This window comes from Bos mutus, chromosome 8, assembly GCF_027580195.1.
Source record: "Bos mutus isolate GX-2022 chromosome 8, NWIPB_WYAK_1.1, whole genome shotgun sequence".
Taxonomy (NCBI): Eukaryota; Metazoa; Chordata; class Mammalia; order Artiodactyla; family Bovidae; genus Bos; species Bos mutus.
Window position 1 is genome coordinate 12,964,314 of NC_091624.1, and position 23,334 is coordinate 12,987,647.

Sequence of the window (23,334 nt, forward strand, 5' to 3'; positions counted from 1 at the left end):
TTCCTTCATTCTTTTCTTTATGCAACAACTTTTTCGGAGCATCTGTTGTGGGCCAGGTGCTGTGCTATGGCCATGGAGACTTGTGAGCCAAAGAGGCTCCATCGCTGGTTGACACAGTTCACAGCCTAAGAAAGCAGTAAATCAAAGATCCTACACTAAGAAAATGCAAATACTAGGAAAAGAGAAAAACTGAATATTCACAAGACTTAGCATCAAACAGAAATCTGTATATTCTTATAGGTACAGCTCATTTCATTTCAGGATATGTGTTTCCATATACATAGATACTATATCATTCTAGTCTTGATGCCTGTGACTGTAATTTACTGGTTTACTGACCTCAGGCAAGTCTCGTAAATTTGCCTGGTTTGAGACTCTTTACCTATATAATAAGAAAATTACTGTTCATCCAGGCTCCCTCAAAGACGTGTTATTACAGATAGAAGGACATTTTGTATATGCAAAAATCAACAGTTCTGTGAAAATGTCCTCCTTTACTACTTCTTGGTTGTACTTTACTGACCTCCTCAAATTCTACCGCATTCCACCCGAGTGTGAAACCTGGCTCACCCGCACCCCCTCAAACCCTTCCTTCAATGTAGATTACAGTGCCCAGCAACAGACTCACAGATCTTTCATTTCTACCGTGGCTTTCACCCCCTCTTCATTGCAGCCCCTTATTCCCGTGTCCACACCCTGTTCATTGTCTTTACCTGGAATTGATCAACCTAGGCATCTTAGACCCCAGAGTCCCACCTGTGGATGTAATCTCCTGGCCTTCCAGCAATATCACATCCTCACTTTTTTTCTGACAAGGGTTCGTGTAATCAAAACTATGGTTTTCCCTGTAGTCATATACAGATGTAAGAGTTGGACCATAAAAAGACCGAGTGCAGAAGAATTGACGCTTTCGAACTATGGTACTGGAGAAGACTCTTGAGAGTCCCTGGACACCAAGGAGATCAAACCAGTCCTCAGCCCTGGATATTCATTGGAACGATTGACGCTGAAGCTGAAGCTCTAATACTTTGGCCACCTGATGCAAAGAGTTGACTCATGGGAAAAGAGCCTGATGCTGGGAAAGATTGAGAGCAGCAGTGTAACAGAGGATGAGATGGTTGGATGGCACCACCGACTCAATGGACATGAGTTTGAGCAAACTTTGGGAGATAGTGAACACCAGGGAACCCTGATATGCTATAGCCCATGGGGTCGCAAAGAGTCAGACATGACGAGAAACTTAACAGTGACAACGACACTTAAATGTCTTACATATTCTGCAGCATGACTCAGATCTCTGCCCGTTGGTCTTCCATGCAGCATCTGTCAGCCCTTCAGTTAAGAGGAGGGTCATTCAAGAGATCCCTGTGAAAGCATTGCCTTGGTCATTTCATGCCTTCTCATTATCTGGGAATGTTTACTTCACTTCTGGGTGGATCAGCTCAACTGCCACTGGCGAAACTCACAAATTAAATGCTCCCAAATTTACCGTTTCTGCTGCTGTGTTCATGGTGGTTTTAGCAATCTGGTATTTCTTCAACAAGTAGAGTGAAGCATAGCAAGAATCAGCTTTTTCTTGTGATGTTGAGATCAGGGATGAAACATGCATGAGTGCTCAGTTGTGTGGAACTGTTTGCAACCCCAAGGACTATAGCCCACCAGGCTCCTCTGTCCATGGGATTATCCTGGCAAGAATATTGGCGTTGGTTGCCATTTCCTCCTCCAGGGGTCTTCCTGACCTAGGGATTGAACCCACATCTCTTACAGTTCCTGCACTGGCAGGTGGATTCTTTACCACGTCATCATCAAAGGGATCCCAGGGCCAGCCTTGTGTCAAGGTTCTCCGCCTGCACAAGTAGACTTCTGTTCTCTCTTGCAACCCTCCTCATCAGTTTTGAACATCAGTTGTGACTTCATCCTCTGATTTCATGTTTTTTAGATGTAGAGTCACCTAGCATAGACTGGTGCAGGTCCCCACCTCCAGTACAGGTCTCTGAGAAGGAGCATGCTGTGACCTGGGATGAGCCTCAGTTTTCAGACAACTCAGGTGAGAATGCGGGTATCTTCTCGTCAACATGTTACCACCAAATACAAAGCTTGTAAAAAGATAAAAGAGAAATAAAAAGCAAATTACATCTAAATATAGTAGCATGGATAATTGCATAAGATGTTTTAATGCTAGGATAATTCTATATATTTTAACATTGTTAATCTTACCTGTCCATGGCTTTTCATTCATTATTCAGTGGGGATTTATTAAACTTGTACAGTGTATTTTATTTGAAAGTGTGCTAGTAAATTCATTGAGCCTCTAAGCTTCCTTTATCCTAGAGACATAAGCTATGCATCCTATTGGCAAGTCTAATGCAGTTCTATGTATTCATACTCAGTTCTTAAACATTTGCCAAAAATGTTATAAAAGCTCATGGGAAAACAGAAAAAAGTGAGCAAATATAGCTGAAGTTCACTTTAAAGTTTTCACAAACACCCTGAAAACAAGAATGCAAGTGAAATAGATTTCTTAATTAAATTTCCAGTATTCACAGAGACTGACCTAGTAAAGGAAAATAATCTACTTAGCAAGAATGCCTTCATTTAATGAGGCTTTTGAGTCAACTATTTCTATAGTTTAGTGTAAGATTTTATAGTTTATTTTCTGTTAGCAGCCCAGTTAGTACCAATAGAATGTTCAGCTGGTTTGTATAAAGAGTAAATGAAAATTCAAATCACATAAAGTGACTGCACACAATAACCCCCAGATTGGAGTCCTCCTTTCTCCTTCTCTCCTTTTTAGGGGCCATGTTGACCATCACCAGAAGCCATACACCAGGAGACCTGTTCCCTCAAGGGGAGACGATAGTGCGGTATACAGCCACTGACCCCTCAGGCAATAACAGAACATGTGACATCCACATTGTCGTAAAAGGTATACTCTGCATAAGCCTCCGAAATCCAGCTGACACTTGAGATGTGTAATCACTATTGCACTCTCCTTTATGATAGAAAATAGGCTATGAACACAGCTGTTTAAAGTTAGAATACTGACGGATTATATTGAGGTTTCCAGCTATTACTTCACTTCATGGTAAATACACGTGCTTTCTTCCGAGCTAGTCTGTAACCACTTATTAATATTTTCTCTAAAGTTACAAAGTATTGTTGTCATGATTCTATTTTGAATGCTTGAGGAGACAGATTCCGAAAATTTGTTGCTATGTAATGTTATTTGGTTTTCCTTTTTATTAAAAAATGCCGAAAATAACACTTGCACGTCAGAAGTACTTTTAGCTTTTCATAACATATGCACAGTTATGCACATGTAATTAATTGCACATTGGTACAGCTTTTTAGCTGTACCCACCTAGGAATCGAAAAGCAGAAATTGCAGCAGCCTCACACTATGGATTTATTGTGAAAGTTTTTCTAGGAGTAGGGGTGGACAGGAGGAATCCTTTTCAAAATTCAGCTTAGACACTTAGATTTTAATTTATATTTTAATACCACTGTATATGAATAATTCAATTTTTTTACACAGGTTCCCCCTGTGAAGTTCCATTTACACCTGTAAATGGGGATTTTGTATGTACTCAAGATAGTACTGGTGTTAACTGCTCATTAAGTTGCTTAGAGGGCTATGATTTCACAGAAGGATCTACTGACAAGTATTATTGTGCTTATGAAGATGGTATCTGGAAACCACCATATTCCACTGAATGGCCAGACTGTGCTAGTAAGTTCTAAATTTTTCTGGGCTTCTTTAGTATGTGTGAATATGTGTTCGACTATCTATATGTGTAAATTTCTTAACATTAAAGAGGAAAATTGCCTTACTACAGGGTTTAGATTTGGTAAGTAGAAAATAGTGCCATGAATTTGAAGTGTTTATAGATAGGAGAAATGTCCATCCCTCAATTTAAAATATTAGCCCAGAATCTTATTGCTGATTGGATTGCTGTAGGATAAGACTCAGTTTATGGGAAAACCATCTTGGCCCCTTCATTATTATTCACCAGAATTGTCAGAAGAGTCAGCATGTCATTCTTGAGCTGTGAACTTGAACTAAAGTATAGTCTGATGTCTGGAGAAGAACTTATATTTAAAGTAAGAGCATGATGCAGTCGGATCAGTCATACTCTTTTTTAGAAGTGATTTAGAGGTATTCTGTAATCTTGTGTATTATTCTAAAAATAATCCAATGTCTTCATCTTGTGTATTAAAATAAATAAATTTTTAAAAAATAAACTGACAAAGAATTAAAATAATAATAATAATCTCTGGAGTGAATCTTTGGTCCCCTACTATAGATGAAGTTTAAATGCCAGTGTCTTACAAAGTAAAACCCACTTACTTGAGCTGTATTGTTCCTAAATTTGGTAAATATAAGTGATATTACTTACCTCTATCAAAGATTTAGACCGTAGGATTTTAATGTTGATATTGTTAGGAGACTGTGAATATTTTTAGACTTCTTGCTGAGTCTTAACTTCTAAACTTCTGATCCAAGGAAAAGTTTATCTCTGTGAAATTACACTTTTAAGAAATATAATTTCACATACCATTCAGAAATTTTTTAGTGTCTATTGATTGAAAATATAATATAAACATATGTATTATAAACTTATATAATATCTTTGCAACCAGAATTTTTCAAAGATTCCCAGGAATATAATGAAAAAAATGTTTGTATCTTTCTCCCTTAAATGTTCACTTTGTCATATAATTGGAAGGTAAAGAATAATATATGAAAGCAAATATGTCACCAGGTAACTGGGTACACGGCTGCTTGGCTGGTGGTTTATTATGATCGATTAATGCCTGGAAACATTCCTTAACTATCAACTTTTGTTTTTATAACAATCCCGCAAACCATGTCGGGATGAAAATACCAATTTAATTCCACAGAAATTAAATTTGTGTTTTGAAAACACTAACCAACTGAAACTGGTTTTTTCCAGTAAAACGTTTTGCAAATCACGGGTACAAGTCCTTTGAGATGCTGTACAAAGCAACTCGCTGTGATGACACAGATCTGTTGAAGAAATTTTCTGAAGCATTTGAGACCACCCTGGGGAAAATGGTATGTCAGTAGCATTCCTTGGTTGGTTGCCATATTTTAAAGGATGCTGTTGAGTTTTCCATAGTTGCTTTGCATCACCTACAACAGAAATTCTTTGTCTTGATGATTTCCTTTTTCTTTGTGACCCAAACTTGCTCCTCATATTTAGAATTATTCATAGGTTTTGGTCTCCTGGAGTGAATTTTAAGTAAATCTGTGTTAAAGCACTTTGAATTTCTTAAAACATTCAGAAAAACTTAGAGTCCCTTTGGTTTGAGAATGTCTGCTTTGTTATTTAAAATATGACAGAAATGCCCTTGTAGTCTGTTTTTCTTTTATGATCACTGGACATGTAAAGGGTTTTCTTTTTCATGCAAGTTTAGGACTCTTTCGGGATTCCAGGAGAGCAAAGCAATGTATTTAAGTGTACTAAGCATCTTGAAAGCAGAAAATGTTCTATATATATGTGTGTGTATATAAATGTTTTTTATATGTTTTTTATATATTTCTATTATATATATGTGTGTATGTATATATAACTTCTGTGAAATCATAGTCCTCTAAGCAACTTAATGTGTAGTTAACTCCAGAACTATCTTGAGTACATACAAAATATATATATATATATATATATATACACTTGTATCCCTAACAGAGTTGAGTGGCTTAGATTTTGGATAGATTCTGAAAGTAGATGCAATAGTAGTAGATTTGATATAGAGTGTGAGAAAGAGAGGTGTCGAGAAGGGGTGGAGTACATGAGCACAGGTACAGGAGTGAGTCCACGTGTGATATGTGTGAAAGAAGGATCTTTTGTGACTATCTGATCTGTGCAAAAAGATGCAGAATGATCAGTCTGGAGTAAGGTTGGGGAGGAGCTGTTGGAGGTTTGAGAAAAGAGAACGTGGTACAAAATGATTTTCTAGGAGAGCATAAGTGAATATACTAGAGAAATGTAGGATTGGCCGTAAGCAGGCATGTGTTTTCTCTGAGGCTATAGTTGAGCATGTGGGCACAAATGTGGAGAAAGCAGAGCAATAAATTTAACTGGGGTTAAAGTTCTCCAGACAAATTGAGAAGGGTGCATGCAAAGGAGTAATTCATGGTGATAGACCAAGGAGGGTGCGTGCAAGGGAGTAAGTAATTTATGGTGATGGATCAAGACGGAATCCAAGATGGGTAAATAAGGAAGTGAAGACATCAGGGGCTGAGGGACAGTGAAGAGGTGACAGTGTCAGTGGATTACAGAAGAGGTGTTGGATTCCTGGGTCTAAGAGAGGGTGCAGTTACTGGTAATGACAAGATCTGAGGGTATGACTGTGAGAGTAAGTGACAAAGCTGGAAGATGGAAGAGGAAGTGAGAATTCAAGGTGATGGAAGGATCAGCTGGCTGCATATAGAAATCACCAAGGGCTATACCAGGGACACTTACTAAAGTTCTTGGAATGAGGAAGTGACCCGGAATAGGCGAGGGCTGTAGGTGACGGGCACAAGGAGATCAGTGTGTGGTATAGCTTATTGTGGGAGCTTCAAAACTCAGGCTTCAAGGAGGTTCATGGGAGTATGAGCTAGAAACAGCACTAAAGAGTGAGGCGGGCACTTCCTCACCTCCATGACCACCACTTAAAAAGCAAGCAAGTCAGGTTTCATTGAGAGCAAAAGTGAAGAGAACATAGAGGAGGTGAATACTAATAAGGGTTTGACTGCTTCTTGACTCTGAATTTCAGAGGGCACCAAGGAAAGTTTTGAGGACTTTACTTGGAGGAGGGTGGGAGATGGGGTCAGAGAAAAGGGATCTAAAGAGTCATTAACATAAAACTGTAAATCAGCTATACTTTATTTAAAAAAAAAACTCAATTGAGGTGAAAGTTTAGAGACAGATATCCTGGGAGTCCTGAGTTTCTTGCAGTAAGTGATGTAAACAGAGAGAAAAGGCATGAGACTGATCTTGGTCCACTGTACTGAGAGGAGGTGGGGGAGGGCAAGGAGGAGGGTCAGGAGCCTTTTTAAGGACAGGGAGCACTCTGGGGTCCGTCCTTCCTTCCTGCTGATGGAGACGTGAAGAACAGGAGCATAGAGCTTATCCAAGGCACACCCAGATGTGAAGCACAGTTTGTCCTCTTCCATGTTTTATTTACAGGTCCCGTCATTTTGTAGTGATGCTGATGACATCGACTGCAGACTGGAGGACTTGACCAAAAAATACTGCCTTGAATATAATTATGACTATGAAAATGGCTTTGCAATCGGTAATGAAATTATTTAGTGTGGGTAGTTGGGGAAACTGTTGTGCAAACTAAGAAAATCATTCCAGAAGAGTAGGGCAAATTAGAAAAATGACCTTTCACCCATTTATTCATCAAGAGTTCTAGGATGACTGGATAACCTGATCCTGTGCATAATGATCTTCATAGATATGTAATTCTTTGAAAGTATTAGCCAGAATGTTTCAGGATGATAAATACTAAGAAAACTAAGTGACATTGTGATTGTAAAATTCAAATATTTGTATGATATCTTAGAATAGTAATAGTTATAAGATACTAACAGCAATTTTTATATGGAATTTAACTTAAATTGCAAGTAAGTCATTTATTCAAAAGAGTAACACATGTAAAATATTCACATTCCTCACTTATAATATTGTTAAGACTCAATCTATTCAAGTCTGATATACCTTCAAGTAGAATTTGGGTGTTTTCTTCATGTAGACGCTGAATGTTTTTTTCTTCTGTTTTTTTAAGATATAATTGACATACAACTTTTATGAAGGGTACTCCAAAGTGTGTTATGGGATTTCTTTGCCCTTTCCAGTAATTATACTTATTTCATTCTTAGAAAACCGTCTCTACAGAACTCTCAGAGTAGTGTTTTAGAACACAGTGGTGATCCCGTCCTGGTTAGATGCATGAACTCTACAACCAACTAGTAAATGTCTGAATCCTGGCTTACCCACCTACTAGGAGGCAGGGGAAGCGCTTAAGTTCTCAAGCCACCCTGTGCCTCAATTTTCTCATCTTTAAACTGGGTGTGTAAGAGTGCTGAACTCATAGGGCTGTTGTAAGGATTAAATGAGGAAGTACAAGAATAGTAAAGTGCTTAGAAGATTATTTGAAGCAGTATTAATTCACATGACAGTGGACATTCTTTTTGTTTTGGACACTGATCATATTTCTCAGTGATTTAGCATTAAGAGTAATATTGACTATTGCTTTAGAGTTTTTAAATTGAAAAATATTATTGCCGCATATGTTTTTTGCAAAAATTTGAAAAATACTAAAAAAAAGAATGAAATTGAGATAACCTGCAGTTCCAGAAATAATTATTACTATATTAACGTATATTAACTTATATATTACTGTACTGCATTTGTGTGTAGACCCATGCTATTTTGTAAACATGAATTTCTAGTTAATATTTTATTGAGGATAATTTTATGTCATAAATATACTTCAACGCAATTTTTTGAACTTTTTATTTTGTATTGGGGTCGCAAAGAGTCGGACACGACTGAGCGACTGATCTGATCTGATCTGATAGCTGATTAACAATGTTGTGATAGTTTCAGATGAACAGTGAAGGGACTCAGCCATAAATATAGATTATTCCTTCTCCCCCAAACCCCCACTGCCATCAAGGCTGCCACATAACGTTGAATAGAGTTCCATGTGCTGTACGTGAATCTTTGTTGGTTATCCATTTTAAATACACCAGTGTGTTCAATGCCGTTTTAATGGCTACATATTATTTTATCAATTTGCCATAATTTATATAAACAATTCCTATTGGTAGACTTTGTTTTCCAGTTTTAACAATTATATGCAACTTCTCAGTGAACATAATGAAGTTAAAGTTTTAGATAGAAAACCACAAAGTGGCCTTGGCGGGGGAGTTGGCAGCGGCACGTCTAGAATACCAGTGCCTCTTCGGTCACACGTGACCCAGGCTCCCACTGCCCCCGGATTGTGGAGGTTGGTTGCAAGGGTACAGGACCTCACACGGACGGAGTCGGCTGTCATCATGAGACTTTGTGATGGGTGATGTGTGTCATCCTGTAAGAATCTGAGTGGTGTATGGTACAGATGATACAAGTGATCCTAAGACGCAAACCTTCTTCCTCAAGTGTCTTTACACCTCTCACAAAATCAGTAATATTTATAACACCTTGGCATGTCATAATGTGTGGAAAATAAAGGGCCAATAAATACACTAAAATGATTAGATGTTATACTACTCATGTAGTTCAAATTAAAACTAAAATGAGATGCCATTTTTTATCCTGTTAGATGAACAAATTTGAGTAAAAATCTCAATACCCAGAGTTGACAAGGGTGTCATGAGATAAAAATTATACTCACATATTATGTGTAGGGAAGAAATTGAAGGGCATTTGGCAGTATGTAACTAAAGGGTTAAAAATGCTCAGACCCATCTGAGGATATTTCTCAAGATAAAAGTCATACTAATGCATAAGCATATACCATATTTTGTAAATTCCAAGATGTACATTTTTCATTTGGGTGTTTATGGAATTGGGTGGTGTCTTCTCACTGATAGTTGTATTATATTTTATGACATAGTGTATGTACAAGGATGTTCTAAAATTTTGAAATAACCTCAAAGTCTGAACATAGAAACTTGGTTAGTTTGTAGTATAGCTATAGAAAAAGATATTAAACCATTTGACACAGAAATATTATATTGTTGAGAAAATTTGAAAAGTGATTAGCAAATAATATACATATAGTATGATCTTATTTTGTTAAAAGTACAGTATGTTTATATTTAGTCTAGCTGTGTGTGTGTGTGTGTGTGTATGTGTGTGTGTGTATGTAAGGAAAGCAAGTGAAGTCACTCAGTCATGTCTGACTCTTTGTGACCCCATGGACTGTTGCCTGTCATGCTCCTCCATCCATGGGATTGTCCAGGCAAGAATACTGGAGTGGGTTGCCATTTCTTTCTCCAGAGGATCTTCCCCACCCAGGGCTCAAACCTGGGTCTCCCGCATAGCAAGCAGATTCCACCATCTGAGCTACTAGGGAATCCCCCTGCCCCGCCCACACACTGTGTGCATAAATGTGTATGTGTGTGTCTATATAGTCATAGAAAATATTCTTGGCTAAAATGTTACGGTCATTATTTCTGTGTGGTGGAATTATAGGCAATCTTTTACATTTTTCTCTTTGTTCCTCTGGGATTTTGTGTTGTTGTGTTTTTTATAATGGCTACATGACACTTGTAGGGAAAAATGTTTAAGTGAAAAATAAAACTATTGATCTAGTTCTTTATAAATGGCTAAAAGCATGAATTAAGCTAAAAAAGAAACTAAAAAACCAACTTACTTAAGTGGACAAACCTGTATAAATAGATTTGATGTTTAAAGCACATCACTAAGCAACAACAGTGTGCCTACATCAATATTAATATTATTTACTCTCACCAAGCTTTTAGAATGAGTCTAAAAGCTAGTCTAAAAACTAGTCTATGAGCTAGTTTGCATGAATTAGCTCAGTTATTCCGCAGACCTACAAGGTAGGAATAATGATCTCAATGTAGACATAAAGAAACTGAGATAAAGAGTAATGAAAGTAGCTTGATTAAGATTGTACAGGCATATATCATTTATCAAGATGTTACAATCTGAATCCATGCAGTTGGTCACAGTGATATGGAAGGCATCTAAAGAGACACATACAACCATGCTACTCACTCCAGTATTCATGGGCTTTCCTGGTGACTCAGATGGTAAAGAATCTGCCTGTATTGTGGGAGACCTGGGTTTGATCCCTGGGATGGGAAATCCCCTGGAGGAGGGTATGGCAACCCACTCCAGTATCCTTGGGCTTCCCTGGTGGCTCAGACAGTAAAGAAGTCCTGGGTTTGATCCTTGGTTTGGGAAGATTCCCTGGAGGAGGGCGTGGCAACCCACTCTAGTATTTTTGCCTGGAGAATTCCATGGACAGAGGAGCCTGGCAGGCTGCAATCCCTGGAGAGTCTGACATGACTGAATGACTAAGCATGGCATACTGCCTCCAGCAGTTTCCTAAGTGTGTAAACATTTAACTCATAATGCTGCCCTCAGAAACTAGTATAGCTATAGAAAAAGATATTAAACTATTTGACACAGAAATATTATAATATATTGTTGAGAAAAGTTGAAAAGTGATTACCAAATAATATACACATAGTATTATCTTTGTTATTATCTTTGTTAAAAGTACAGTATGTTTATATTTAAAATATGCAGATATGAAAATATCTTGAATAATCTTCACAAAGGGAAATCTGTTTATGCACATTCAGTTTATGACACTGATATTAAAAAAGACAAGAATAGAACAAACCCTGAAGGGAAATAGAAATTGATTAAAATCTATACCTACCTCCAATTTCCTCTAAACCTACAATAATTAATTATTAGGCCAAAGATAGAATGGTTTAAATGCCTACATAGCTCTATAAAGACTTTTCCTTGTTCATCTAAATTTAATATGAAGTACCCAAGACTACAGTATAAAATTACAGGCAAAGCTTTATATGTAGAACATTATGGGCAATTTAAATAGTGATTAAAGACAATGCAATTTGTGGCTGAACATTAGACACTAAAAGCTGATAAAGATGCAACTCTACAATCTTTTGTTTCTCTACCATACCTTTTCAGGACCTGGTGGCTGGGGTGCAGCCAACAGGCTGGATTACTCTTACGGTGACTTCCAGGACACAGTGCGAGAAACACCCACGGGTGCTGGCAAAGCCAGGTCTTCCCGGATTGAAAGAAGTGCCCCATTATCCGACCACAAAATTAGGTTAATTTTTAACATCACAGGTAAGAATATACTGTCTTTTTGAAGAGGTTAATATAATGGGAAATTCTCGGTTGGAGATCTGTTTTCAAACTTCCTATGTGCTGTCATTATTAGGAAATTACCCTGGAACTCTATATTAAGGCAAGCACAGTCACCTATTCTGTTCTTTTTCAAAATATCACAGATCTATTTTATGATTCTCATAGCAACAAGCCCCCCGGCTTCAAACTCATCTTAACATGTTGAGCTGAGGCATGTTTGTAAAAAGTGAGAGTTAGCAGGAACTGAATATATAATCATTAAGAACTCTACAAAACGGGGCTGTAGATCCAGCATAGGAGAGAAGGATTAAAACAAAACATGTTGTTCGTGTACTAGCTACTCAGTAAATACTATTTAAATTTGTGTGTATCTTTCCTGGAATTTTTTTTAATTGTGATTAAAAAGGCACATAATATAAAACATACTATTTTAACCATATTTAACTGTACAATTCAGTGGCATTAAATACATTCATCTCCCTCCATCATCTACCTACTGGGTTTTTCACTTTGCTAAACTGAAACCCTGTCACCATTCAACACTAAGTCCCCATTCCCGCTCCCCACCCGCGACCTGACCCCAGGATCTACTACTAGTGTCCTTTCTGACTTTGAGTTTGACTATTATTCCTCATATAAGTGGAATCAAACAGTATTTGTCTGCACCTACTGTATATTGGAATGTGTTTTTAAAGTTAATACATGTCATTTTTTAGGGTAAAAACTCACTCCAAATGGCTTGCTGCAACACGGTGTGTGTGTGTGTTATGTTTTCTTTTGTTTCGTTTTTATCTCAGCTAGTGTGCCATTACCCGATGAAAGAAACGATACCCTTGAATTGGAAAATCAGCAGCGACTCATTAAGACGTTGGAAACTATCACAAATCGACTGAAAAGGACCCTTACTAAGGAGCCCATGTATTCCTTTCAGCTTGCCTCTGAAATGCTTGTAGCTGACAGCAACTCCTTAGAAACAGAAAAGGCTTTCCTCTTCTGCAGACCGGGCTCCGTGCTGAGAGGCCGAATGTGTGGTAAGATTTCTTGCTGTCACCAAAAATATTTGGTGCCTGTTGGGTCAAGTGACAGGTAGAGTCACCCTACAACTGTGAAGGGGTTTTGTCATGAAACCTACATTCTGTTATTGTTGCATGCTTTTTGTCTCAAAAGTCTAGATAACCACTAATGGTCAGGATAAGATTACTTTAGGTAAGGGACTCAAATCGTAGTTTTATTTATAGATCTTTCTCAGCTCACAGCTTTCAGCAGCAACTCCAGTGACAAACACTAAAACTTTTCTGACCACCCCTGTGTGCTGACTGAGACCCTGTCTTGTTTAATCCTGTTTAGCTACTGTATGAGGTACCATTATTATTAAGTACATTTTATGCATGAGAAAACCGAAGCCAAGAGGCTAAGAACTTAGCCTTTTAAGACAGTAAGTGATTCAGCTGATATACCCACCCAGGCAGCCAACACAAAATTCACATAGCATAAAATGAACCATTATGAAGTTTAGTGGTGTTTAGTATAGTCACAGTGGCATTCAACCATTACCTCTATCACAGTTCCAAAACATTTCCATCACCCCCAAAGGAGACCCCAGACCCGTTAAAGTGCCAGTCCCCATTCTCCCTCCCGCCCCCTCAATCCCTTAGCTTTTACTGACTTTAGACTGTCACAATCTGAGTCCATTCCAGTCTCTTTCCTAAGTCAGTCATCATTTATAGATAGCAGAGTCTCCAAGCAAAATCTATGTGCTCAAACAGAACCAAATGACATGAGGCTTCTGTTAATCTCTCTATAGTGTGTGATATTGTGTCCTGGTCAGAAAACCTTCATCAACAGTTCTCATTGCTATTCTCAGAGCTCAGCTAGGTTTTTCACACTGGAATAAACCCAGCTCATCAAAAGCACATTAATATTATCATTCTGAGCCTCCTCTTGTTTCTTTCTCAACTTGTAAGTAAAAATCCGGAATTGCCTTGGCCAGCATTCTGCATTTCTCAGTGTGGTCTTCAGACTACCTGTGTCAGCACCCCCTGAAGTGCTTGTCAGATTGCAGCTTGATTCAGGTCCCAATCCACAGGGGATACCTCCTGACCCTTTGGGGTCAGGTCCTTGGAATCTGAAATTTTAGTAAGTTGCCTGATAAATCTTTCACACGTTAACACCTCAGAATCACCCAAGTGATTCTTCCAGGTGTTCTCTCTGTAAGAACGCTAACTTTGATAGCAACCTCTCAGGGAATTTAATATCCCACTTTGATTTCAGAAATTCTGCACTCCTAGCCTGCCAAAATAGTAGACCAAATCTCCGGGGAAGGAAGGTTTTGAAACTGGCCAGTTTCCGCGGGGTCTTTGGGTCTGAGGATGCCTCAGACTTACACGTGGCTTCAGTGGAAGCAGTCTAAGCAGGGAGAGGGGTCGACTTAACTCATTTGTTCTAAGCTCACCACCTTTGTCTGTTTTTATTTCTAGAAGTGATGCTATAATGGACAGTTTCATAAGGGAAACCATTCAGAAGAACAGTGAAGAAACCATTTTTAATATCTCAAAGCCCCAAATTAACTGCTTTATTTTTTTCCATTAGCTGTGTATTTCCAGAATGATCTGGTTTATGCTTTAACCCACATTTCAAAGCCCCCATCCTATAAGCTGTAAGCTTGGTCAGTTAAGAATTGGCATTTTCTAAAAAAAAAAAAAAAAAATCTGTTTGTTGGTTTAGAGGACTACATTTATGGAAAGTTTATCTTGTGAGTAAACCTCTGACAGTAAAATTTAACTCATAAACAATAGTAGCTGGAAGCAGGCTTTATTAGTCTCATACCTAAGGGACGAAAGTATGTTCCATACAATATTCAGCGTTTCCTGCTTATTTTCAGTCAACTGCCCTTTGGGAACCTACTATTCCCTGGAGCATTCTGTCTGTGAGAGTTGCTTGATGGGCTCCTATCAAGATGAAGAAGGGCAGCTGGAGTGCAAACCCTGTCCAACTGGGACTTACACCGAATATCTCCATTCAAGGAGCGGCTCAGAATGCAAAGGTAGAGGCTTAGACCAGAAGCCTGAATTTTATTTCCACTTAGGAAATCTCGCTAGCAAATAGGATGAAATACAAGCATTACCAAAAGCAATTTCATTAACTGATTTTTTTCTTGCTTCCAGTTATAAGCTAATACTTGAATGTTTCCCTCACTTCGAGAAGTCCATTTACCTTCCTTTTGGAACAGCCCATTGCTGTCTAAATCAGACTCCACTGTCAAGAACTTTAATCTGTTTTCATCAGTTAATTCCATGTGTTTTAGTGACTCTCACATTAACTGGTAGAAGGGACTTTCATGACTCTTAGCAAGCATTGGGCTGCTTTTTGTTTGAATAATATTTGATATGATGAGATTAACTCCATTTACTTGGAAATGAATAACTACAGACCCATATGCAGATATTCTTGCTACTAAATTATCCAATCTTTGCAAAATATTGTTCCTGTCATTCTCAATGACCATTCCTAATGGACACGTTCTCTTTCACGTTCTGGTTAAGATGCACCTAAAAGAAGGAGCTGCAGGGTTGTCCTCCTTGCCCGTTGTTGCCAGTACAGGTGTGGGTGCTTCACGACACGTGTAAGCTTAAGAGCAGTGCTGGGTGACTGCAAACGATGCTGAAAGTGAGATTAATCTGGAGGAAAAGGGCAGAAGGAGAGGCCAGTGCGCTGGAGAAATCTGGCCCGAGGCCCACTCTGCTACAAAACCATTGCTATGCATTTTGGAAAGTTGCTTAATTCACCTCTCTGGGCCTGATGCTAAGACTATTCTTACTTCCTCCTCTGCCAGCCCTCAAATGAAATGGTGTCTGTAAGCACGAGGAGGTAAGAGGGCCAGTTGTTGTTTAGGGTGAAAATGGTACCAGCATAGTTACGAGACGAAAGCCCAGTTGTGGGTTTTGTTTCTGTCACTCAAGAGAACAGCGTACAAGCTGGGCACTTGTACAAGAGCAAGTTTCCCTGTAACAGCTGGACCTTGTCAGATGCAGATTTCTAACTTCACCCCAAAACTATTTATTGACATTTTCTATGTGTCCAACACATGCTAGGTCATAATAGAAGGAACTGGAAATGAGCCTATAACTTATTAGTATACAGAAGTATGAAGAATCTAAAAGATAATGTGTCTGCCTGGAGTTCTTTGTGACCCTCATTTTATCCTAAATAAACGAAAATATGGAAAACCCTATTGTACACAGCGCTACTTTCGTACAGTTGATGTCATTATTATTAACCATATTACATTTTTCATTTTAGCTCAGTGTAAACAAGGCACCTACTCATCAAATGGGCTTGAAACATGCGAATCGTGTCCGCTGGGCAGCTATCAGCCAGCATTTGGTTCCCGGGGGTGCCTCTCATGTCCAGAAAACACTTCAACTGTGAAGAGAGGAGCCGTGGACACTTCTGCTTGTGGAGGTTAAGTCTTACACATTGCTTTTTTTTCCCCCAAGCCTGTGCTAGGTTCTCTGCATGGAAGAGTGGAATCTTGTTAGCAGAGGCATATGTCTGCCATATGCAAAGAATGTAAATAACTGTCTCTTCATAGAGTGTTTCCTTCTATTCAGCCAGTTGGTACTTAAGTGTAAACACCCATAATATAAACACCATCCTGGTACTGTTAGGGACTCACGAGAAGCACATGACTGGGTCCCAGCCCTCAACACTAGTAACCATGTGACCACATGGTATGAGAGAAATACTTGTCAACCAGGAACGTAGATTTTTCATGTATAAAATGAGGTCTTGTCTTATGTTCCTTGAAACTCGAAAAATACATCCTTTGGATTGTGACCTTTGTTCCCTGCAGTTTGAAGATTTTCACGAGTGGTTATCCACTCTGGCTCCTACTAGAATCGTTGCACATTCATATCAGTATTGTAGCCACTTATTGACTAGAGACATGTTAGTACATCTTTTGTTACCTGAACGTTATTGACCAGAATGTTTCGATATCACTTACATAACAGATCACTGGGCCACAGGTGTTAATTTCTGCAAAAATTGGCCCAGTGAGTAACATGTTAAAACTACTGAAACCCATCTCCACCCCCCAGAGAATTCTGGTGTAAGTTTACTGTTTTCTTCTGAAGATCACCCCTCTCCCCATGTTGTTGTTTAGTTGCCAAGTTATGTCTGACTCTACTGTGACCCCATGGACTGTAGCCCACGAGCCTCCTCTGTCCTTGGGATTCTCCAGGCAAGAATACTGGAGGGAGTAGCCATTTCCTTCTCTATGGGATCTTCCCTACTGAGGGATCGAACCCGTGTCTCCCTCATTGCAGGTGGATTCTTTACCACTGAGCCACGGGGGAAACCCAAAGCTGCCCCAGGTGATTCTAAAATACGACTAATTTTTGTTTCTCAAGTGTCACCATGGAGGGTTTGTTGAAACATGGACTCCTGGGGCCACCCCAGAGATTTAAATCAACAGGTCTGGTAAAGGCCTTGAGAATTTGCATTTCTAACTAGTTCTCAGGCTTCCCTGATAGCACAGTTGGTAAAGAATCTGTCTGCAATGCAGGAGACCCTGGTTCGATCCCTGGGTGGGGAAGATCTGCTGGAGAAGGGATAGGCTACCCACTCCAGTATTCTTGGGCTCCCCTTGTGGCTCAGCTGGTAAAGAATCTGCCCGCAATGCGGGAGACCTGGCTTCAGTCCCTGGGTTGGGAAGATGCCCTGGGGAAAGGAAAGGCTGCCCACTCCAGTATTCTGGCCTGCAGAGTTCCGTGGACTGTGCAGTCCATGGGGTCACAAATAGTTGGACGTTCTCAGGTGGTGCTGATTCTGCTTGGTCCAGGGACCCCACACTGGGAACCACTCGTTAAATAGAAATATGAAGATTACAGTTTCAATTTCAAATAGTTCTAACGTCCTTACCAGGTACAGCTTTCCAGCAGTGTAAAAACTGGAAGACAGAAACAAAAGTAAAGGATGCAAACTTACAATGCCAGTGGACTCCATCTGACAAATCAACGTCAGCCTGTTGTCAGAAAACAAAACAAAACAAACAAAAAAAAAACCAAAAACCTGCGGTGACCTTGCAAAGTCCGTGGAACTTTGCAACAAAATAAACAGTTGTTTACCTCCGTCTGTTACAGCACTGGGAACACAGCAAGCATGGCTGGCGAAAAGTGACTATAAAAAATTGTGTGTCCTCCCCATTCTGTATACCCTTATTGAAAACCCAAGGCCCATGGCAATCTGGACTTCCCAGCTGGCACTAGTGGTAAAGAACCCATCCGCCAATGTAGGTAGACTTAAGAGACACAAGTTTGATCCCTGGGTGGGGAAGATCCCCTGGAGAAAAGAATGGCAACCCACTCCAGTATTCTTGCATGGAGAATCCCATGGACAGAGAAGCCTGGCAGTCTGCAGTCCATGAGATCACACAGAGTCAGACACGACTGAAATGACTTAGCATGTATCCATGACAATCTGAAAGTTTAAAAACTTCTCTTATTGAATGAGTGATGTTTTAATAAGCCAGTCTGGCAGTTTCTGATTTCCCCAGGCTACACACACATGTATACATCTGTATCCAGTTAGAGACTGAGATTCCTGGAAAATACTTAGGATGTTTTGAGTGTAGATGTGGGGAGGGGGCAGGAGATGTCCAGCATTGTGTTCTGGGAGTTGTAGTCCCTGTAAGTTAAGTGCTACCCTAAATATATGTTATATATGCTGCATCTGTTTGAATCTCAGAACCAGAATCACAGTGGATGAAAGCCTCTTAGACATGAGGAACTGGGCAAGTAGTGTTCATCAACCTAATGCTTCACTGAAGAAATGAGAAGAAAGGTTAGCTAGGAACTAGTTGAAACTCATAAACCATGTGTGTTGTGTAATACCAGCTGTGGATTTTTTTTTTTAATTAAAAATCCAACAAAACCTCACATTATGGTTGAAAGAGAGCTACCAAAGACTCTCTTATTTTGTCAGTATACAGTCTAACTTTGGAAGAAAATCTGCAAGAAAAATAAGTCTTCTCTCTTTCCCTTCCTCCCTCCCTCCAAATGCAAAAGCCAACTAGGACTTTTACAGTAAAATAAGTTCATATTTGACAATTTTTTCCTTGAAGTTTCCGAATAAGCCTTGAGGTTTTCTAATACCAAATTGCCGCACTTAAGAAATTGTAATTCCCAGAAAATCTTTAAACTTCTGGTAACTGCTCTATTTCTAATATTCCTAGCATATGTTTAACCACATTCTACTTGTCGTGAGTGGAAAATCAGTAGTAATTGGTAATGACACTCTCCCCTACAGTGCTGGATAAGCACCATTTTGTTTTTACTTTAAGTGTGTGTGAATTGTAGAATAGCCCCTCATATACATTTCTGTAGTTTTCAATCAACCCCCTTTCTCCCCGCCCCTTCTTTCTCTCCTTTTCCTCTTTTCTCTTTCTTTCTGTACTGCTTTATTTTTATGGGCATGTTGTACAGTTTACCTTATTTTTTACTGATGTATCACTTTTTGCATTATTTAGCCTTTGAACTTAAAATATGCTACTGGAGATCAGTGGACAAATAACTCCAGAAAGAATGAAGGGATGGAGCCAAAGCAAAAACAACACCCAGTTGTGGATGGGACTGGTGATAGAAGCAAGATTCGATGCTGAAAAGAGCAATATTGCATAGGAACCTGGAATGTCAGGTCCATGAATCAAGGCAAATTGGAAGTGGTCAAACAGGAGATGGCAAGAGTGAATGTCAACATTCTAGGAATCAGCAAACTAAGATGGACTGCAGGGGTGAATTTAACTCAGATGACCATTATATCTACTACTGTGGGCAGGAATCCCTTAGAAGAAATGGAGTAGCCATCATAGTCAACAGAAGAGTCTGAAATGCAGTACTTGGATGCAGTCTCAAAAATGACAGAATGATCTCTGTCTGTTTCCAAGGCAAAGCATTCAATATCACAGTAATCCAAGTCTATGCCCTGACCAGTATTGCTGAAGAAGCTGAAGTTAACGGTTCTATGAAGACCTACAAGACCTTCTAGAACTAACACCCAAAAAAGATGTCCTTTTCATTATAGGAGACTGGAATGCAAAAGTAGGAAGTCAAGAAACACCTGGAGTAACAAGCAAATTTGGCCTTGGAATACGGAATGAAGCAGGGCAAAGACTAATAGAGTTTTGCGAAGAGAATGCACTGGTCATAGCAAACACCCTCTTCCAACAACACAAGAGAAGACTACACATGGACATCACCAGATGGTCAACACCAAAATCTGATTATATTCTTTGCAGCCAAAGATGGAGAAGCTCTATACAGTCAGCAAAAACAAGACTAGGAGCTGACTATGGCTCAGATTATGAACTCCTTATTGCCAAATTCAGACTGAAATTGAAGAAAGTGGGGAAAACCACTAGACCATTCATGTATGACCTAAATCAAATCCCTTATGACTATACAGTAGAAGTGAGAAATAGATTTAAGGGACTAGATCTGATAGACAGAGTGCCTGATGAACTATGGATGGAGGGTTTGTGACATTGCTGTGACATTGCTGTGACACTGCTGAAGACAGCAATCAAGACCATCCCCAAGAAAAAGAAATGCAAAAAAGCAAAATGGCTGTCTGAGGAGGCCTTACAAATAGCTATGAAAAGACGGGATACAAAAAGCAAAGGAGAAAAGGGAAGATATACCCATTTGAAGGCAGAGTTCCAAAGAATAGCAAGGACAGATAAGAAAGCCTTCCTCAGCGATCAATGCAAAGAAATAGAGGAAAACAACAGAATGGGAAAGCCTAGAGATCCCTTCAAGAAAATCAGAGATACCAAGGGAACATTTCATGCAAAGATGGGCTCAATAAAGGACAGAAATGGTAGCGACCTAACAGAAGCAGAAGATATTAAGAAGAGGTGGCAAGAATATGTAGAAGAACTGTACAAAAAAGATCTTCATGACCCAGATAATCACAATGGTGTGATTACTCACCTAGAGCCAAACATCCTGGAATGTGAAGTCAAATGGGCCTTAGGAAGCATCACTACGAACAAAGCTCGTGGAGGTGATGGAATTCCAGTTGAGCTATTTCAAATCCTGAAAGATGATGCTGTGAAAGTGCTGCACTCAATATGCCAGCAAATTTGGAAAACTCAGCAGTGGCCACAGGACTGGAAAAGTTCAGTTTTCATTCCAATCCCAAAGAAAGGCAATGCCAAAGAATGCTCAAACTACCGCACAGTTGCACTCATCTCACACACTAGTAAAGTAATGCTCAAAATTCTCCAAGCCAGGCTTCAGCAATACGTGAACCATGAACTTCCAGATGTTCAAGCTGGTTTTAGAAAATGCAGAGGAACCAGAGATCAAATTGCAAACATCCGCTGGATCATCGAAAAAGCAAGAGAGTTCCAGAAAAACATGTATTTCTGCTTTATTGACTATGCCAAAGCCTTTGACTGTGTGGATCACAATAAACTGTGGAAAATTCTGAAAGAGATGGGAATACCAGACCACCTGATCTGCCTCTTGAGAAACCTATATGCAAGTCAGGAAGCAACAGTTAGAACTAGACATGGAACAACAGACTGGTTCCAAATAGGAAAAGGAGTACGTCAAGGCTGTATATTGTCACACTGCTTATTTAACTTATATGCAGAGTACGTCATGAGAAAGGCTGGCTGGAAGAAGCACCAGCTGGAATCAAGATTGCCAGGAGAAACATCAGTAACTTCAAATATGCAAATGACACTACCCTTATGGCAGAAAGTGAAGCTCTAAAGGGCCTCTTGATGAAAGTGAAAGAGGACAGTGAAAGTGTTGGCTTAAAGCTCAACATTCAGAAAACTAAGATCATGGCATCCGGTCCCATCACTTCATGGGAAATAGATGGGGAAACAGTGGAAACAATGGCTGACTTTATTTCTCTGGGCTCCAAAATCACTGCAGATGGTGATTGCAGCCATGAAATTAAAAAGACGCTTGCTCCTTGGAAGGAAAGTTATGACCAACCTAGACAGCATATTCAAAAGCAGAGACATCACTTTGTCAACAAAGGTCCGTCTAGTCAAGACTATGGTTTTCCAGCAGTCATGTACAGATGGAAGAGTTGGACCATAAAGAAGGCTGAGCACCGAAGAATTGATGCTTTCAAACTCTGGTGCTGGAGAAGACTCTCGAGAGTCCCTTGGACTGCAAGGAGATCCAACCAGTCCATCCTAGAGGAGATCAGTTCTGGGTGTTCACTGGAAGGACTGATGTTGAAGCTGAAACTCCAATCCTTTGGCCATCTGATGCGAAGAGCTGACTCATTTGAAAAGACCCTGATGCTGGGAAAGACTGAGGGCAGGAGGAGAAGGGGACAACAGAGGATGAGATGGTTGGATGGCATCACCGACTCAATGGAGATGGGTTTGGGTGGACTCCGGGAGTTGGTGATAGACAGGGAGGCCTGGCGTGCTGGGGTTTATGGGGTCGCAAACAGTTGGACACGACTGAGCAACTGAACTGAACTTAAAATATCGTTAATAAATATAGCAATTATATTTAAGTATATTACTATGTTGGGCTTTCTAAGTACCTCAGTGGTGAAGAATCTGCCTGCCATGCAGGAGACCTGGCTTCAATCCCTGGGTCAGGAAGATCCCCTGGAGAATGAAATGGCAACCCACTCCAGTATTCTTGCCTGGGAGAATCCCATAGCCAGAGAAGCCAAGGAGGCTACAGCCCATGCAGTTACAAAGAGAGTCAGACACGACTTAGCTACTGCTGCTAAGTCGCTTCAGTCGTGTCTGACTCTGTGCCACCCCATAGACGGCAGCCCACCAGGCTCCCTCATCCCTGGGATTCTCCAGGCAAGAACATTGGAGTGGGTTGCCATTTCCTTCTCCAGTGCATAAAAGTGAAAAGTGAAAGTGAAGTCGCTCAGTCGTGTCTGACTCTTAGCGACCCCATGGACTGCAACCCACCAGGCTCCTCCGCCCATGGGATTTTCCAGGCAAGAGTGCTGGAGTGGGGTGCCATCACCTTCTCTGGACTTAGCTACTAAAGAAGAACAAATATAACTATGTTAGTATAATGTAATATTCTTTATACACTTCATCTATTATCATGTATTAGGATACTCTTGCCTGGAGAGTCCCACGGACGGAGGAGCCTGGAAGGCTGCAGTCCATGGGGTCGCTGAGGGTCGGACACGACTGAGCGACTTCACTTTCAATTTTCGCTTTCATGCATTGGAGAGGGAAATGGCAACCCACTCCAGTGTTCTTGCCTTGAGAATCCCAGGGATTGGGGAGCCTGGTGGGCTGCCGTCTATGGGGTCGCACAGAGTCGGACACGACTGAAGTGACTTACCAGCAGCAGGATATTAAACAGTCTTGAGTCCTTGGTTAACAGTCTTGAGTCTTGGTTATAAGAGTCTGAAGTTT

The 23,334-nt window shown here is 40.0% G+C and overlaps 1 protein-coding gene across 1 annotated transcript in view; it reads left to right on the plus strand.

The window, feature by feature from the left end:
• The window catches only part of SVEP1 (sushi, von Willebrand factor type A, EGF and pentraxin domain containing 1), a 206,957-nt gene that overhangs the window by 95,530 nt on the left and 88,093 nt on the right, over nucleotides 1-23,334 (plus strand). The window contains exons 10-18 of the mRNA XM_070375127.1: nucleotides 1,940-2,047; nucleotides 2,795-2,926; nucleotides 3,536-3,730; nucleotides 4,956-5,077; nucleotides 7,197-7,305; nucleotides 11,721-11,885; nucleotides 12,704-12,937; nucleotides 14,788-14,949; nucleotides 16,206-16,367. Coding sequence (XP_070231228.1) covers nucleotides 1,940-2,047; nucleotides 2,795-2,926; nucleotides 3,536-3,730; nucleotides 4,956-5,077; nucleotides 7,197-7,305; nucleotides 11,721-11,885; nucleotides 12,704-12,937; nucleotides 14,788-14,949; nucleotides 16,206-16,367 — 1,389 coding nt within the window. The remainder of the gene's footprint in view (nucleotides 1-1,939; nucleotides 2,048-2,794; nucleotides 2,927-3,535; nucleotides 3,731-4,955; nucleotides 5,078-7,196; nucleotides 7,306-11,720; nucleotides 11,886-12,703; nucleotides 12,938-14,787; nucleotides 14,950-16,205; nucleotides 16,368-23,334) is intronic.